A 19,327-nucleotide genomic window follows, 5' to 3' on the forward strand; every position below is an offset into this window, starting at 1 on the left:
ACTAATTGGGCTGTGTGGCCTCGAATCCCTTGACTGCTTGTTGAGACCATAGTATGCTGTAGTGCACCGGTTGGCTCGTTATTGACAGACACTATCGAGCTGCTCCCAACCTGAAGTGACATTATAGGCACCAATTGTTGGAAAAAGAAAAGCGCCTGCAGCCATGGTAAACAAGCATTGGCATAGCCAATAGGTCTCGCTTTTGGGACCTTATAAGTATTTCGTTATGCAGCACAATATCCTTGGTGCAACAACATTACCTGTTGCATGGTTAAACACTTATAAGGCCCCAAAGGTGACATATATTGACTATGCAAATGCTTTTTTTTAAGACAAGCAGTAGAGAGAGAGAAAGAGGTGTGTAGAGAGAGAGAGAAAGAGGCGTGTAGAGAGAGGTGTGTGGAGAGAGGTGGGTAGAGAGAGGTGGGTAGAGAGGTGGGTAGAGAGAGGGGTAATCAGAGAGGGGTAGAGAGAGGGGTAGAGAGAGGGGTAGATAGAGGGTAGAGAGAGGGGTGTAAAGAGAGGGGTGTAGAGAGAGAGGTGTAGAAAGGTAGAGTGATAGAGAGAGGTGGAGAGAGGGACAGAGAGGTAGAGAGAGAGGTAGAGAGAGAGAGCTAGAGAGAGAGAGAGGTAGAGAGAGGTAGAGAGAGAGGTAGAGAGAGATAGGTAGAGAGATATAGAGGTAGAGAGAGATAGAGAGAGGTAGAGGTAGAGAGGGAGGTAGAGATGTAGAGTGAGGTAGGGAGAGAGAGAGAAAGAGGTAGAGAGAGAGAGAGAGGTAGAGAGAGAGAAGCTAGAGAGAGGGTTAAAAGGTGATAATTGTGCATTTGTCGGAACACTAGTGGCACATCAGGCAGTATGTCCTAGCTTTTTAAGCTATTCTCATAATTTGTTCTGGGACTTGTAGTTTCACTTTTAAAACTGCAACTAGTTCCTCAAAAAACAGCATGAAAGGCTAGAGTTGGCTAAAGGTGCCAGTGCCACACGTACCATGCGTGGATCCTCATTGCAGATATGTTGTTTATCTTCAGTCCTTCGCTTGCAGTTATAAATAGAGAGAATCTGAACTTGGCAGTGCCAGAATGTAACAATAAACTGTTCTGGATAAACCACTCGCATGTGATCTTCGCAGATTAAAAGTCAGCGTTTTGCACTTTCCAAAAAGTTCCTTCCGGCGCTTGCAAGCCGTGTTTTTTTAATTTAAACCATTAGTCAGTGATTGGTAGAGTTGCCGGATTTCTCCCCACCCACTTACTGAAGTTGCCAGCCATGAGTCATTATCTGGGAGGGGTAATGGGGGTGTGTGAGAGAAGGAGGAACTCTACTCTCCTACGACTTTGTTTTCTCCCCTAGCGTCAAAGATCAGGGAAAACTTGCTGCGCTTTAGATGCAAGCCGTCAGTGGAGTCGGCGGGGCGGTCGAGTTCTCATGGTGCATGGTCGACCTGTGAGCGCGAGCCATGGCAAACAGGAGCACAGCTGCTGCGAAAACACGACCCAGAGTATGAAGTCAATAGCTTCCTTTTCATTTGCGTTACTAAGCAATCGTGGGCGGAGCCAACTGTTAAATTAAATGAATCAGGTTATTTGTGCGGAAACAATGTTGTCGCTGCAGGTCTGAGGTGAAAGTCATAGACAGTACACACAAAAAAGCAGGGAGGTGACTGCTGAAGAGAGACATATATGGGCACAGAGAGGCGGAGCGAGGCGCGCGCACTTGGGAGAGCAAGAGGAAAGCCAGATGACGCCTCTGCTCATGCCTGTGCGTGTAACCGCATGCTCTATGCCACCCAAAAAGCTGTGGTCGGCTTTTTAAATCCCCACTCACTAAATGTGTCACCAGAGCAGCGCATGCGCTGGCTCAGGTGAGACCTAAAAATGAAGCGCAGCAGCCAGCAACAAAGTAGTGTGTATGTGAAGTATTTATGGCCCCATAACGTGGAGGGAGGGGTGAGGGACGAGGAGGGGAGAGGTCAGCAAGCAACGGAGCGGGTGGTGCGGCCGCAGTAATGAACACGCTGCAAGTGTGTGCGCGTGCCCATGACGAGGGAGGAAAGCCAGATGGCGCCTCTGCTCGTGCCTGTGTGTGTAACCGCACGCTCGTGGCCACACAAAAAGCTGTGGTCGGCTTTTTGAATTCCCACTCACTAAATGTCTTGCCAGAGCAGCGCATGCGCTGGCTCAGTTGAGACCAAAAAACGAGCGCACAGCAGGTTTGTTTTTTCAACTTACCAAGAGCTGAATTGAGTGTGTGGGCTGCCATTTAATTTAACAAACGTTATGAGTCTTCCTGCCTGCCATATTTATAGGGGCGCAGTCAGTTTGTGAAGAAGAACTGTATACACCTTCAGAATGCCTTTTAAATCGACTTGTTTAATGTTTACACCAATTCCTTTGTAAAAAATGGAGATGGCAACAGCATTGGCTAATGATTTAGAAATGGTCATGTGAATCCAGCCTGATTCGATCACAGAGCGTGCACTTTCCACCTTTGGAATATAGCTCCCTCAGCTACTAGTTTCAAATGAATCTGTCATTTATTTAATGAATATTCACTCACTGAACACGCACACAAACGTTCGAGCCAACAAGCTCTTGTAAACTCACTCTGTGACCCACTTGCTAAAATATACGCATTCGTTCACACAGTCACAGACACTTACATTTGTACAACAGTACTGTGCACACACTTCTATACATACACACCCTGCCATGCACACAAGCATCTGTTCATATGTGCATTCACTTGTTTGTGCGCATGGGCTTGTACTCAAAGACGTTTTCTTCTACACATATACGCATACATAAACACAAAACCCCACACTTTTTTTGCAAACACTTGCCCACCCACTCTCGACAAACACACTCATACTCAAACATACGTAGTGCTGAAAACTGCACCAATATAAGCATTTTTTTTTAATATTCCAGAGGGAAATCTCTCCCAAACCTCCCTCAGAACAATCAGGCTCGCTCACTTTGATTGCTTGCATGCAAAAAAATATTAATTGGTCTTGTGCCTCACCACTTTAAAATTCCACCAGCCGCCACTGGCTGTGTTGCTGTATATGTGTTAGGCGTGGGGGAAGAGAGAAAACTTGGCAGTGGAGTTAATTTAGGGTGTATATTATTTGTGTAGTCAGGAAGGTGGGTGGAATTGTGATGGAACATATGAGTTGTGTGTCTGAGATTTTGTTGTGCTGGTATGTGTTATGTTTTGTTTTTGAGGAGTAATGATGGGATGCGATGATGTATTTGTTTTCTGAGAAGAATTTTTATGCTAAGTATTGTTGTTGAGTGGAAGCTGCAAGGTAAAGGGGGTGGTGCTGAGTTTTGGAAGAGAGTGTATTTTGTGTGTGGGGGAGGAACAAGAGTTAAGATTGTTTGTGTTAGATTTGATTGCTGAAAGAGGTAATATATATGGTGCATCAGAGTGTAAGGGTTGTGTGGTTGTGTGTTTGTGGTAAAAAGAAAATTAGTGTGTTGGTGAATGAAAAGATGAAAGGCTGGTTATAGGTTTGTTGGTGAGAGAAAGGGGTCTGTTAGGAGTAATTAGAGCACGGAGTTTGTGGCTAGATGGGATATAGTTTAGTATGGTGTAGATTTGGGTTGTATTTGTTATGTCTGGATTGGTTAGGTATAGGATACAGTGGTGTTTTGTGTGTAAGTGAAGGTGCAAATGTGTGGCAGTTGGGGTAGAATGGTTTCTGGGATTGGTAGTGGGAGCTGGGACATTGAAATGTGTGTAGGGTTAGTTTGTAGTAAATGAGTAGAGTGCATTTGCTGTGAGTGTGTTAATCTGGTTGTGGATGTGGGTGGGTACTGTGGGTGCTTGTGAATGGGGAAATGGGCAGCATCACTGTCCCTAGGCCCGACCAGTCCCTAACAGGCCCAAACAAGCAGCTGCCCTTGTCCTCTCCACTCTTCACCTCACCGCCTGGTTCCAGATGCCACCATGTCTTTAAATGCCATTCACTCACATTACAGCTGTGTACACAGATGGGTGGGGATGAGGGGCTGCGTCTCCTTACACTAATTAACACCACTTACCTGCTGTAAAACCGCATAATTGTCCTCCCTCATGTCTGAGTAACAGCAATTAGCAGAGATAGCCCTCGGCTGTAGATCCAGCGAGCTGTAGGATTCATGTGGAAGGTTTCAGAGAGCACGCCAGAGAGTAGATAAGCTGAACACTCCTCGTCTTTTCTGGGGCTCATGGCTAGCGGTCACTGTGTTTTATTGTTTATTGGTGTAGCGACCTTTCAGATTGCCAGCCACAACCTATATACAAATACACAATGGAAAACAGATAGGTATTGGATCATACTTGCACTGTTATAGCGCTTACTACCACTGACGAGGCGTGCAAGCGCCTAACGCTGTGCCGCACACTGCTCTGGAGCACGTACAAAGGAAACAGAAAATGTTATAATGAAAGGCGAGCTTGGGAAATGTTTTGGACCTCAGCATCTTTTTGAGTGCAGTGAACCTTCCGTCGCATTAGCCGCATCTTGAAGGGAGTAGTTGGGCTTTAACTTAAGCCATTCTTGTGTCGCTCAAACCTTCCATTGACGTGGCCTTGTAGCACTGTGGAAAGACGAGGCTGTGCATGGATCGCGTGGCAGAGTTGTGGGAATATCGGCAGAGCGCACCTTGGTTCTTTCTATAGGTGGACGAGATGAGGTGACGTCAGAGCACTTGACGCTCGGGTGAGGCTAGACCATACATACATAAAGGTCGAATAGGCTGCTTCAGACTCAAGAAGTGCTTGAATGGCAGGTGCACATTATTAACAGTCGCCCTTTTATTGCCACTGAACATTTGACTCTCTGAATATCACATTTGCTTTCTTTGTTTCCAACAGTTCGATCAATATTTACCGTCCCGGGAGTGAAGCTGGATACGGAATTCCGTGACCTTTTCGCCCCGTGCCCTAAAACGCAACCCCAAACACGGTTTGACTGGCGCTTTTGATGAACAGTATTGCACAGGTAAGGAAACACGAAATTTTGTGTTGCTTTTGCTTGGAGCAAACTAAAGACTATTTATAGACATCGACTGAAAAAAACAAAAAAATGAAGATATCATAACTCGTTATATCAATGACTTACCCCCAGATGCATCAAGCATCCATTTTGCGATTCCTTATTAGCGAAAAATAAGGAATCGGTAATAAGGAATAGCAAAATGATATGCAAGAAGAAACACTTTAAAAATAGCGATTTCTTAAAATTCCTTAATTACGATTCGCAAATTGCGAGTCGCAATTAAGGAATACCTCCCCATTCATTCCTATGGGCCTAGAGGCCCATAGGAATGAATGGGAAGAATTTTCAATTTGGGAATCGCAATTAGCGAAGCGCAAAATGAGAATGCGATTTCAAGGGTGCAGGGACACCCTGTTGCACCATTGAAATTGATCTGTGCACATATGTTGGGCACACACATGCCCTTTGAAAAATGCACTTTAGTTTTTGCAAATTACCATGAAGTTGCACTTCATGGTAATTTGCGAGCCCTATTAGCGAAATTGCTATTTTTTAAACTTTAATTCATTGCATTGAGATTCCTTAGATGCAAGTAATCGCAATTTAGCGAATTCTCAATTTGCGATTTTTGCATTTGGGGTGATGCACACCAAATGCAAAAATACCGGTCGCAAAGGGGCAGATTCTGAGAATCTGCCCCATTGCGAGCGGTTTTTATCTTCATGCATCTGGGCCTATGATACTTGGGCTATCTTCGGTAGACGCCCAAGAACTTGTGAACTGGCGAGTCACTACACAAGTGATTTTGGACAACATTTTCCTGCACTTTAATGGCCCGGAGTTCAGAATGTCAACTACCACTATAGTCAAGGTAAGTATATACAAGTAAGTTTAGCGTTACTATTGTTAAGTCGCCATATCAGTATTTCAACCAAAAATATATATTATCATTGTCCATAGATGTGGAGTTAAGAATAGTAAACCTACACCATCTTACATACACTAGCCTTGACGATATAGGCACTTATTACCACTTATGAGACTTTTGATGCGGAGATACCAGGGCCTGAATAACAGATGCTGTCCTTATCCCTACACAAAATACAGGGACTACATGTTATATTCACCTGAATGGAGAATAACTCGTGGATCTGGGCACACAGGGCCAATTCTATGTGTTTACCTCATTCAGAGGAGTGTTGCAGACTCAAACCCACACCCCTTACCACCTGCCTGGAGCAGATGGTAAATGGGCGAGGGGCATTGTTATTATCTATGGTGCAGGTGGCGATGGGCAAGGGAAGGTCCAGGCGCATAGAGGGCTGGCAAAGCATTTGTTGCTCCTCATATGCCACAGGAAGAGGGCAGCAGGGGCCTGGTGCAGAGGCTGAGCGCTTTGTCGACAGTGCCTCTCTCAGTTCTAGGTTCGGTGTCTATGAGTGCCTGGTTTGCAGGCATGGTAATTCTGCTGCCAGAGACCCCTGAAACCTGTAATTTGCTTTGAGCTCTGGACACTCGTAATAAGGACCTTAGTAGTAGTCAGTCAGTATTCTGCGATTAACGTTGTTGCAGATAAATATTAAAAACTCAGTATTGTGGAACACTAAGGGCAATAGTCACATAGTTTATAAAAGTTGTTTTGAATTATTCATATCTTGTGAAGACAAGACACATATTAAAAAACTCTCTGAAAATCCAATATATGAAGAGATGGCATCACAGAAGATGCATTAGCAGACGTTGACCTGTCTTAGCGCAACTGTAACCTGCCACTGCCATATTTTCTTGCTCAGGCTAAAATATCCCACCGGATGTGTCCGTCTCTGAACCTTAGTTGCATTGTGTCCTGGCACTCTAGAAGCAAACGTTTGCAAAATAGTTAGGTCACCTGAAACTGTCTGCAATTTTGTTACTGGTGAAAGCCTTCTACTAATTCTCATTGGCTCAGCTAGGCACCTCATGTTCTCTTGGTAAGAATGTTGTCATGTGAACAGCAGCGAGGGGAGGAAGATCACAAACAGAGCAACGACCTCAGGCAACCTTTAGCGGCAAGGCACAGAAACACCACGACAAGCTGAACGAACTTCAAGCCATATAGGCTAAGCAAGGCAGACCTTCTGAGCTGGCGGGAGCGAAGACAAGAACCAGGACGGTCAAGTGGCCAAGCAGATTCCGCGAAGAACCCGCACCCGCGCAGAGGAAGACCACAACGAAAGGTGCGAAAGAGGACCCAATCAAACAACAAAAAGAAGGCAGACTCCACACGTACCTTGTCAGAAGGGGTTTCGATACAATGATGGGGCGCGAGGAAAAAAAACGCCAATGACATAAAAAAAGCCAGGAAAGACCTCCCGTAATTGCCATGCAAACAAAAAAATGGCCAACATCACGAAATAACACTAGACACACTCCTGAAGAAAATCACGGAGGGCAACGAAGTAGCCAAGGCAACAAAAAAGGTAATAGACAATATGCAGATGGAGCTGACAGTCATAAGGGCAGACCAAAGCAAACCAAATGGCAGAATCGACGCTGCAGAGAAAAGAATCAGCGACCTAGAGGACGTAACTAGTGTTGCACACAAGGACCTGGGCCTAGTAATAAGGACAACAAACAACCTAAAAAAAATGCTAGCAGAACAGGATGACAGGAGCAGGAAGGGGAACATAAGGCTCCTAGGTGCACCAGAGGGAGAAGAAGACCCACAAGGCTCATGCGCAGCCCTACTTGAGAACCTCCTGCCCAAGCTGACAGGTCTGACGTTCGTTAGACCTTTCGAAGTGGACAAAGCGTACAGAATCCCAGCAATAAAACTGGCAAACGGCGGAGCCCCAAGACCAATAATATGCAAGCCGCTGCGCGCTAACCACAGCGAAGCAATTTTCGCTTTTGCCAGAAAAGGACAAACCCTTAAAGTGAATGGGTGTAAGATCATCATCACACAAGACTTCTCCAATTACACAGTTGAAACCAGGAAGGGCTTCTTAGCCATGAGGCACAAATTGCGGAAAGACAACATCACCACTGCATCCGTGAAGGTCGCATGACGGACTCCATGGCGGAAGCCAACATCATCGTGATCCCAAAAGAGGGGAAGGACCCCCAGCACCCACAGAACTACCGGCCAATATCACTCATCAATGTGGACTGTAAAATCTACGCAAAAATCCTAGCAAACAGACTAAACACAGTCCTGCCCCACCTCATCCACAACTCACAAGTAGGATACCTCAAAAACAGACTGTCCCAAGACAACACAAGACTACTCTGCCACCTCATCAACCAAACAACGCACTGTGAAGACCAGGCAGCAATGATAGCGCTGGATGCGGAGAAGGCCTTCGACAGAGTCTCCTGGCCATTCCTTAACCTATGCATGGAAAAATTTGGGCTAGGAAACAAATACAGGGGCATGGTTATGGCACTGTATAACAGACCGAGAGCAAGAGTTGTTGTGAACGACGGCACATCAGAGCCACTAACTCTGGAAAGAGGCACAAGACAGGGCTGCCCTCTATCTCCAGGCCTCTTCCTACTAGCCCTAGAACCGCTACTAACAATGATAAGGGAGAACCCAGATATAGCGGGAGTCCAAATCAAGAGCAAGACGGTGAAACTGGCAGCGTATGCAGATGATGTGCTAATCACGACGAAAGACCCAACCACGTCCGTCGCAGCACTGATGAACTGCATAGAAGAATATGCAAGTGTATCAGGCTACAAACTAAACAGGGACAAATCCGAGTGCAAACCCATGAACGTGCACACAACAAGAGCGGTACTAGGCAACTCAGGCCTAGCATGGCAAACAAAACCCCTTAAATACCTGGGCCTACTCTTCGGTAAGGACCTCAAAACAACCCTGGAGCACAATGAAGAGGCGATCCTAAAGAAAATAAAGGAAAGACTGGACCTATGGTCCCCCAAATACATCAGCTGGTGGGGCAGAGTGGAGACAATTAAGATGATGGTGACACCAGCCATCAACTACATGCTCAGCATGCTACCCCTAACAATGACAGAAGACTTCCACAAAAAGCTTCACAAACTGATAAACAGGTTCATATGGAAGGACAAGAAGCCTAGAATCAGCCTACAAAAACTGAGGCTCAACAAAGAACTCGGGGGACTGAACATTATGAACTTTAAGAACTTCCAGTCTGCCTGCCTAGCTAAACAAGGAATGGTCTGGATTACCAACACGCAGGACTACATACCGGAGTGGCTAACAATCGAAAGGAACATCCTGGGAGGAATAAACCAATAGCGATGCTCACAGCGAACAAACACCCCGCAAGACAAGACCACATCATCAAGCACACCAAAACAGCCCTGCTAAGAGTAGACAAGCAAACGGGACAACGGATCAGAGGAACCAACTGGGAATCAATCTGGTTTAATACAAAAGTCCAATACCAAGGGAAGGTGATGTACAACGAGGCCTGGATCAAAAAGGGGATCACAACCCCAGCACAACTGGAAAAAAACAATTCCCCAATCACATTCCAGAACCTCAAGAGGACGTACAACCTACCAGACATAGAACTATATACGTTCCTCAAAATAAAAACAGCCACCACCAGGGCGAACCTAAACAAAGAAACGCCCACCATCATACAGTACATGAGCAACCTCAACAAGGTTGGACACCAGACAGCGTAGATCTACAAACTCCTAAGCCCCAAAACTTCCACACTGAATGCAAAGACAACAAACCCCTGGGAGACACTATACACAAGACATCTCAGTGAGGAAGAAAAGGGTAGGCTATGGAAATCAGCCACAACCAACAAAGTGACGCCACAACTCGCACAGACAAAATACTGGCTCCTACACAGATCCTTCTGGACTCCTGTCAAACTTGAAAAAGCAGGCATAAGGGACAGTGACATGCTGGAACTGCCAAATGGAAAAGGGCAGTTTAGAACACCTCATCTTCGAGTGCCCCAAGGTCAGAACGTACTGGACAAGAGTGAGCAACCTGATCAACACTGTCATAGGGAGAAGCATACAACCAGGCTTCGTAGGGCTAGCCACCGCATTCATGGCACCAAACTTAGAAAGGAAGAAAGAGAGAGACCTAGTAGACATCCTACTTACAGCAGCAGTTAAAACCATATTGGCGATTTGGAAAGACACATCCAAAGCAACATTCAAGAGATAGATAAACTGGGTCACTTTCCTCAGAGGAGCAGACAACATCACGGGTAACTTCTCACCAAACCACAACGCCAAGAATGAGATGTGGGCGGCCCTAGAGGCACACCTGGGGTCACACAAACCCCCGTAAACTCGCAAGCGCACAACCCACCAATGCACACCGCAAGCACGCAGCCTAGACTAAGTGTAACCCCCCCACCCCTCCCTCCGCCTTTCTCTTTTTTCTTTTTCTCTCACACTCTCCGGGGGAAAATCAGCCGCTCAATTATGTATACTCGGGGCAAACATGGAACCAGGAAATACCAAGAACCCCCCTCCCCCCCGCTGTAAACATTCTCCCCCTGCATTACTACTGTACTGTATTGGAAAAACTTCTAAATAAATTATTTTTTTTTTAAATAAAAAAAAAAGAAAATCGTGTGAGTTGCAGGGAAGGTATCTGAGCTCTATCTGGTGTGGGGGTGCCCTGCTCCACTCCCTATGCATGGGAGACCCACTTGTCAGTAATATCTGGGATTCATAAGCTTTTCATTTTCCAATAAACTCTTTCAGACTCTGAAAACCTGAGATGGAAGGCAATAAAACTGTCCAATAGAGAAATATTAGATGCCTTTTGGAAGGAAAGAGAATAAGTTCTTAGTGATGTATTGTTACAGTAAAACACATTACCGAGTTCATCAATGAACATGGCCTCTCTCTCTCTCTCACCCTCCTAAAAACAGTTTACCAAGAGATGTGTTGCAGGTCTGCTTTATGCATCTGAATGAAGGTGTGGCTAGTGGGACATTCATTTGGACAATGCCACTGATTCAGACATTAATGTAAATGTAAATGTACAGGAATTTATATAGCGCAAATCACCGAGCGGTTTCTAAGCGCTTGCTTAGGGAACCCGTCCTGGTATTCCCCTGTGAGATAACCCCGGCAGGGTATCGGCAAGGTGAAAGCCAGGCATCCCGCCGCGAGGGGCCGTTGTGGAGATTAAGCAAGCTATTGCCCAGAGTCGCAGAGTGTGAACCCGTGAATCGAGTAGGCACCGGAGCGAGAATTGTCGAGTCCATATACATTTTAGGACTCAAGACCCCGCCAAGCCAGGAATTGAACCCTGGTCCCGGGCTGACCTCTGCTTCCAGGTCTGCCTCCTCTAACCAGTGAGCCACACTTCTCCACCACTCCGCTGGTATCAGACAACATTAGAGATCATTTTATTACGATGATCTAAAACTCAGGTTTAAAATACAGGTATAATAATTGTGTGGTATTTTACAATCATAATTGTCAACTCCACAACTATAGTGGTAAGGACCACTGCTTGCTAACTGCAGCCCTGTGCCCAGAGGTTCTGATAGCATGCTTAGCATTGCTGTCTAATATTTGAGGTCTTCTTTAAATTTTTCATCATGTCTAGTCCAAGTCAAATGACTCATATGCCCCTCTTCTGCTGTTGCCCACTTACCCATAGCTTGTATACTTTGGCCCTGTAGTTTTAATCAGTTTGTCACTATTTTGTTTAGGAGTATTGTTCCCAACAGAGCAAACGTATATTTCATCTTTCCCTTCTTTGATTTCGGTACTATCCCCATTAGGCACTGCTTGACCATAAGTTCTGGAACACAATGCAACATTTTTGAGAGCCTCCTGTTAATTTGTACTTATTCAACAGAACAATCCGAGGATAACTCAGCAACAAAACATCTTTACAAAACAGGAATATTTTCAGAGGCTGATGAAAGTCGTCATTTATGGGGGAAGCCTCTTTCATTGCTTAGCACCTTTCGTAGGCTCTGCGCTCACTGATGTGGTACCCCAGCTTTGCATTGAACTGTGGCTGAGAATGATGTCATTATCATCAATTGAAATGTAGGCGCTACTCGATGCCTCAGTGTCAACCTGGTTGATGCAAATTCCATTTTCCAAAACTGAGATCGGGACAAAAGCCTTCATGAGACTGAATATTTTCTCCCAAGTCTCTCCTGGTGATCAATTGACTCTAGTCAATGATGGCCCCGGAGGAATACATATGTAGTCCATTATTATTCATGGTAATTGAGGATCAATTCTTTTCTCCCATCGGAGACCGTGTCAGTAGGTGGAATGGTATAATCAGTTTGTACTGTGATGGACTGTGGATCATTTGTTGATGGAAGATGGAATAACTTGAGGCGTCTGACCCCAAACAGTGGACGCCTAACACCTTTTGAACCTGGACATTGAGTTTGGGAGTCTGCCCTCGTAACACATGATTGTTTGAGGAACCAGTCTGTTTAGATGCATAACATGGTTTCCAAAATGGAAAAAGAATAGTCGGCTCAAAGAAAAAGGATAGGATGACTCACAGAAAAAGGATAGGATGACTCACAGAAAAAGGATAGAATGACGCTGCCCACAGGCAGAGGATAACGAGTAATTATAACAGCATTTTATGTAACAAAGCAAACATGCCTTTACACAAGCACCAAAAGGAGGTGTGGGTTACCAAACATTGCTTTCAACATTGAAACTTAAACTCTCTGATTCTTAAAAAAAGAAATGTGTAACAATATTGTTGTTATATAAAGCACCCAATGCCAAGATCGTGCTATAAAATAAACTGCAAAAAATTTGCAGTTTTGGTTCAAAAACAACAATTGATAAGAAAAAGTTAGGTTAGGCGATACACCTCGGAAAAGGGAATGTTCCAACTGAAATGCGTCTTTGGATGCATCTTGGTAAAGAAAAGCACGGGAAATTAGAGAAGTTCTTGCAGGGGCAGGTGCTTAAGATCCAGGGATTGATGTAGAGTTTGGAGGACAGGGTACTCTGCCACAAATGTGATAGATTACCATGTCCGAAAAACTGCTTGCCCTCACGTCCTATTGTAAGTCAGAAGGACTTGCGGCAGCCCCATTGGTTGAGGCAACAGAAAGCTTACTCAGACAGCCTGAAGAAGTGCTGGCCATCAGAGTATGGGTATCACACTGCCCGCTCTCTTCAGGGTGGATGGTTAGGTGCCCTTTTTTCTATCCATCACCGCCAGGCAGTGACGGACAGAAAAATTAAAATAATGACCCCCACATCCAGGGAAACACCTCTCTGGGTGTGGGGGTCATTAGTTATTTGATTTCCAAAAACAAAGTCCAATTTTGAACAAAAAATGCCAGCGCCTGTCCACCAAACTTCTGGTACCTTCAGAGGAACCACCATAATGGAGGTTCCTCTGAACGTACAGAAATCACAACTTGCCCGATGGCGATCTTTAAATTTAGTAGCAGTAGTCCATTAGGGTTGTGGACGTAATGGCCTCTGCCACCCTGTCGGATGGTGTGCCACCCACCAAACACTATAAAGACCATTCGACGCAAGTTTTACCAGGGAAGTTGCTATTTAAATATGAAATGAAGTCCCTTTCGAAGTCAGAGGCGCTGTTCGACTCAGGTGGTAGGAACATCATAATAAGAGAAACACTAAACTGCAAACATTTGTTTTCTAAATGTGTGTGCTTTCAATTTTCATAGCAACTCATTTATCCAGAATTTGTAGGAAGAAGCAGTGCCTCCAGGACAGATATTCTTTCCTAAAGCGGTGACTTTCACTTCATATTTGTTGTAGAGTTGAAATGATTTATTCTGCCCTAGTGGAGCACAGCTGAAGGTATAACAACCACTTACACAAGATCACTAGGGCTTTAATTTCAACCCGTAGTGATCCCACCATTTTAATGTGAACAACTGGATCTCTTAATAAAGTTGTTGGGTTCCGGTTGTGATCTTTTAATGTCACCACTTATTCACTGTTTTTCACATAACATAGTTGACATACCAGCTCCGCTGCAATTGCAGGCGTTGAAGCACACAGGGGGGATACTTGGTCTCCCCTGTGATGAGCCCCATGATGAAGCATGTCATCACTAGGGTGAGTGAGGGCTCTTTTTAGAAAATAGTTTTTCTTTCCTTTGTCCTGTTAGTTTCTTGACCACCCAGTGTTTAGGTTTATTATCTGTGTTTTGTATGACTTGGGCACATTGTCTTGTTAGAAACACATCTAAATAGGCGCTCTTTTGTTGGTAATTATTATGAGTAAGGGGTAGGAGAGTAGCCCTGTTTACCCTCACTCTCTAGTTGTATTTACATAACAACCATTGCGACAGAGCGTCCAAGTGTAATGTACATGAAGTATGGAGAGTCTAAATAGGAACAGGAGAGACTGCTTCTTTTACCCACATGTTCACAGCTCATACTCATATGGATTTCATGTTATTTTGGGAAGAGACCCTTCATGCCTTCACAAAGCAGAATTATTTGAGCGACACAGTAACAAATGTTCCTTCCCGGCTGGTGGCATTAATTGGAGACAGATGAGGCTTAACACCCCATTGCTGATACTGAGAGCAATGGGATGTTTTAGAGGGCTATCCAAAACTTTTTTAGGGAATATCAAAGCTTGATAGAAGACATGGGATTAATGTGGGAAGCATTTACAATTGGATGAGCGGAGTATGTATTTCCAATATTTAAGAAATTAGGAAAGATTTGGCCATGAGTTTTTACACTTGGAAAAATAGAATAAGGCCCTTCCCAAATATGGGTCATCTAGTAGAAAGATTGTATGAAAGCCTCAGAAGTACTTAAGAAATTTGATTATTTGGAGTACAAAACCTGGCACAGTGACAAGGGAGACACATCTGGTAGACAACTCACATAGTTGGCAAGCAGAGAAAATAACAGTAATCACTGAACTAGGGAGAGTAATTGGCAGATAGGCTAGATCACTGCAAGATAACCCATCAGTGGGGAATGAGAGGTAAGACTGGCTCTCTAATCAATGGAAAAGAAAGATAAGATACCAGATAGTGATGGACTTTTCCAGAGATCTATGCATGTACAGAAAGAAATAATGGTCACAACTGCTTCACATATTCATCTGCACGCCTCTTTGATGGAGGTGGTCAAGGTGGTATAGATACCACTCACAGTGATCTGCACAGGGCATTTTTAATGGGGTTTAATGCCATTCAAAGATGGCTGCCTGTGCATGCTCAAGTATGCAGATGCCCACACATGGGTGGTATCTTTGAATGGATGTTCATTTGATTCAAAGATGGAAGCCCCTTCATGCTTGGTTAAACATAATATTGTAAATACAACTTAATAGGGAGTTTGGTATTCTCCTTAAGTACTTGTAGGGAATTGTCTGAAAAGTGTCCAGAGCACCACCACTCACAAAAGTAAAAGGTCTGACACTTTGACGGGTCCATTCAAGTAGAATTAACTGTGATGCACAAAGCGTAGGCACAGAGAAGCTGATGGTTCCATTCTGTGATTCTGTATATAACCACAGAGACAGCCGACACTTGTTTCGTCGTACTAGGTGACTTTTTCAAGGCTTTGGCGTATGACGCAATGTTCATCCACTTAAGATTTGTGAGAATGAAAACACTGCGGCCCCCGGAGCCCCGAGGACTAGAAAGTAAGGATCTCGGTCAAAGTTAAACGGTGCAGTATCAGTCAACTCGTGAAAAAAGATATCTTGAAATCATGCTGGGACCTTGATAAGTCTGGAAGAAAAATAAGCTGTCTCTTGAGCACTACGCGTCCTCGGTCACACGTTCTGCAATGGTGCTCCAGAGGCTGCAGTATTTTCATTGTCACAAATCTTACGTGGATGAACAGTGCGTTGTACGTCATAGCCTTAAAAAGTTGCCTAGTGCAACGAAACACGTGTCGGCTGTCTCTGTGGTTATATACACTAAAGCTAGGGGCAGCTGGATGCAAGTAGCAGAGCAATGAACATTGCTGCTTTACGTTGCTAAGGGGGCGAGAGCAGGACAGTGCCATATCTACTAAGTTATGGTGTGCCCTCTTCCCAGGCGCTGGTGCTCAGTTAGACTGCCTAGTACACCATAGTGCAAAGGTGTGTGTGTTGTCTAGCATATGTTTTGGACTGGAATGGCACACTACCAGTACAAAATACCATGTTCAGACATATTTTTTTTATTCCACATTGTGTGTGTGTGCTGTACACATGTAAAGTTTCACAACTTTGTATTGTAAAAAAAAAGTTTTTCTTACTTTCTGCCTGCCTTAAGGAGGTATATTCTTGTGCAAAGCCCGGTCTATAAAAGTGAGCAGATAGAGTTTTGGTGTCAAAAACATGGGTGATAAATGGGAACGCTCATGTACCTCAAAAAAGGCAATTTGTGTTACTTTTGTACAACTTTCCAGTGCAAGAAAATGTGTTGAACTGAAAGGTAAAGAGTTTATCAAGACATTGCAATGGTAGCCATTACGTTTTGTGACTTTGCACCAAGTTAAAACCTTGATAAATCTGCCTCAAATGTTAAGAAAAAAACGGGCAACCTTAAACGAGACAGTCATTTAACCCGGGAGAACTAGTATGTACGAAGCAGATACTGAGTGAGAAGAAAGGAGAAGAAGGAAGGAAAGAATCAGAGGGACTGGAAGAACAAAGCACGGTAAAGAATTGTAAAAAGCAGAAAAAGGAGGAGAGAAAGCCGAGAAACATGGGGTAGAGAACACAATAAAACAGAAGAGATGTAACCGGGGGAAAGAGCAGAAGAGAAAAGCAGGAAGAGGCTTACAAATATTTACCCATATCTCGCGTATTCCAGCACAGAAACACCGTTGGCCTATGTACAGTGATAAAAGTTTCTGTACCTGGATGGGAGATTGATTTGGGGAAGGGGAAGTCATATAAAACATGGAAGGGCATGGCCCCTGCTAGCCCTCCCATAGCCGTGGCCATGAGAATGCCATATAAGGGGGCACCTGGTGTTTAATAAGAGTGTTTTTTTGTTTTTTTAAGGCAGCAACACTTTGCCTTACAGTAGGCGAACTTGGAATATTTCGAGACACCGAATATGTGGTGCTGACATTGATAGCTAGGAGGAGCCATGCAATCACATAAATCAGAGAGCACAATAGGTTTTAAGATGCAATCAGGGCAGTGAAGGAGGCAGGTGGCCCGTGAAACACTACACTTTTATGTGAGTGAGTGAATAACTTTATTCAGTTATTTCTAACCATAAAGTGCATAACTTAAATAAATACAAACATTAAGACACACTTTCTATAAACAAGTAGGGTCCTTTTTAGGTCTCGCCTAGGCAGAGTGCAAGCGCTGCTCTAGGAGGGCCTTTAGCCATTGGTCTTCACTTTTCAAGCACTAAACTCGTGCTTGTGGCGGCATCCACCTTGCGGGAGCGAGCAGCGGTGCGCCACAAGCATGATTGCAGTGCTTGAAAAGTGAAGACTGCTATCCCAAGCGCGCGCGCACCACCCGCGGGCTCACCTCCTGCTCCCCCTCTCTCTCACAACCTCTTCCCTTTTGCCACCATTTGGCCACGCGCGCACCACTCGCGGGACGCTTCTACTGTACTGTCTTGAGAAGAAAAAGGCATTCACTCATTCCCAAGGTTTTTTTCTTTACAAAATCATTGCCAAGTCCCTCGAGTCTCCGACTTCAAATTCTGAGAGTAAACATTCCCAAGGCGGAATGCGCGCAACTCTTTTAAACACCATAACTTTGCGAGAAAGGGCCTCTGTGGTGCACCCGAGGCAGGCACTCTCAAAAGAGAGATCTGTTCGAGGTCACACGCCTGCTGCAAAGGGGATCTACTCAATCAACTCTCTATGACTGATTTTTTTCACTAAAATTATATTCCGCTATTACTTGCTTCATTGACCTTTAAATCTAAGCCATAACTTCATAGAATACCCTGAATGCCAAAATCCACACTCCAACCTGGAAGATTCGGAAAAGGGCAGTTACTAAAAACTGTTCCATTATTTTACTTTATTTTATATTGTTTTATAGCTCACTAGCACTCAAAGGTATTTAGGTGCTGAAGCCCCATGCTACTGTTAACTTGGTGTTCCAAGCTCACACTTTAATAATAATGTTACTTTTGACAGTAACTGCAAGTGTACTCCAGTCAGGGAAGATTTGGCCACAATGTGCATTGATGTGGAAATGTGTTTAAATATGCCTCATCCTGTCGTGGCAGCCAATGGCTGAGGGGACTGACTATGTGGATCCTAAGGGGTCAGTGCATGGTTTTTCCATCCCTACAGTGCCATAGGTTGGAGGAGTAGGGCCAACCGTGCCCTAATGAAAGTAAAGTGAGACTGGGGGCTCTCTCCTGCCTGGTTGGACTACAAAAGGCAGCCAGATCTGTGGTTGTCAGTGTGGAGTAGAGATCAATACTGCAGCAGAAGCAGTGGCAACAGAGCCCCAGGGGTCTGAGGGGCTCACTGCACCCAAACTAATGGCTGCAATTTAATACCCAACTAGGGCTATGGGACATTTTTTGTTACTTATGTGAAGGCCTGCAACAGGCTTGTTGCACCCCTAGTTTTCAGATATGGGTTGGCATTAGGGGCAGGGGAGCCCTCACCCCTGCGTCCCGGATTCACTGCACCTGCTGACTAATCATAGCTATGCCCATAGTAACTGAAGTGAATGTTTGCTCCTCTGCCCCTCACTACTCTCCCTCACAAGAGCTTTTGCTGCTTCGACAGGGAGGCCGGTGCTCCCTTGCTGGCAGCTGACTAGTATGGCCGTGACTTAGGACTGGCCTTGAAGCTGGGGACATGAACCATGCCAGTACTTACCTGATTCGGTGCCCGACAAGGCATGGTTTACAAGAAGCTAACAAGCATTGGCATGACCAATAGGTCTCACCTTTGGGACCTTATAAGTATTTAATTATGCAGCACAATATCCTTGGTGCAACATCAACTGTTGCATGGCTAAACACTTATGTCCCACTTATTCATTTTTATTTTTTGCATTATGTATTGCAAATGAAGGTATCTAAGCACTTTACATAAGTACTAGTTCCATTACAGAAATCTGCCCGGTGGGTGATAATGTGCTGCATGGCTAAACACTTATAAGGTCCCAAAGGCGAGATCTATAATGTTAAAATTATGACCGAAATGGCAGCATTACACTAAAATAAAGTCAATTAAAAAAAAAATGACACCAGGGACGAGATCTTATGATTGGTCCAAGTCCCGTGTTCCCAGGTTTACCATCTCCTGTTTCGAGGTGTCATTTGGGTTAAAACTATACATTTTGCCGGTGGGTGCTAAAAAACAGGTAACCAGTAAGTTCATTATCTTTTTGTTGCCCTTGGGTTGACTTGACTTTGTGCTGAAATCTATAGGTGTTGGTCAACTC

At 44.6% G+C, this 19,327-nt stretch overlaps 1 protein-coding gene and 1 long non-coding RNA gene across 2 annotated transcripts in view; one reads left to right on the plus strand and one right to left on the minus strand.

Annotated features, from left to right (window-relative positions):
• CDK15 (cyclin dependent kinase 15) overlaps window positions 1–19,327 on the plus strand; it is a 448,471-nt gene that overhangs the window by 393,105 nt on the left and 36,039 nt on the right. The window contains exon 13 of the mRNA XM_078680225.1: window positions 4,864–4,990. Coding sequence (XP_078536351.1) covers window positions 4,864–4,973 — 110 coding nt within the window. The 3' untranslated portion in view covers window positions 4,974–4,990. The remainder of the gene's footprint in view (window positions 1–4,863; window positions 4,991–19,327) is intronic.
• LOC144822555 (uncharacterized) overlaps window positions 1–19,327 on the minus strand; it is a 198,453-nt gene that overhangs the window by 119,296 nt on the left and 59,830 nt on the right. The gene's annotated exons all lie outside the window — the stretch shown is intronic.

This window comes from Lissotriton helveticus, chromosome 3_1 (assembly GCF_964261635.1).
Source record: "Lissotriton helveticus chromosome 3_1, aLisHel1.1, whole genome shotgun sequence".
Lineage (NCBI taxonomy): Eukaryota > Metazoa > Chordata > Amphibia > Caudata > Salamandridae > Lissotriton > Lissotriton helveticus.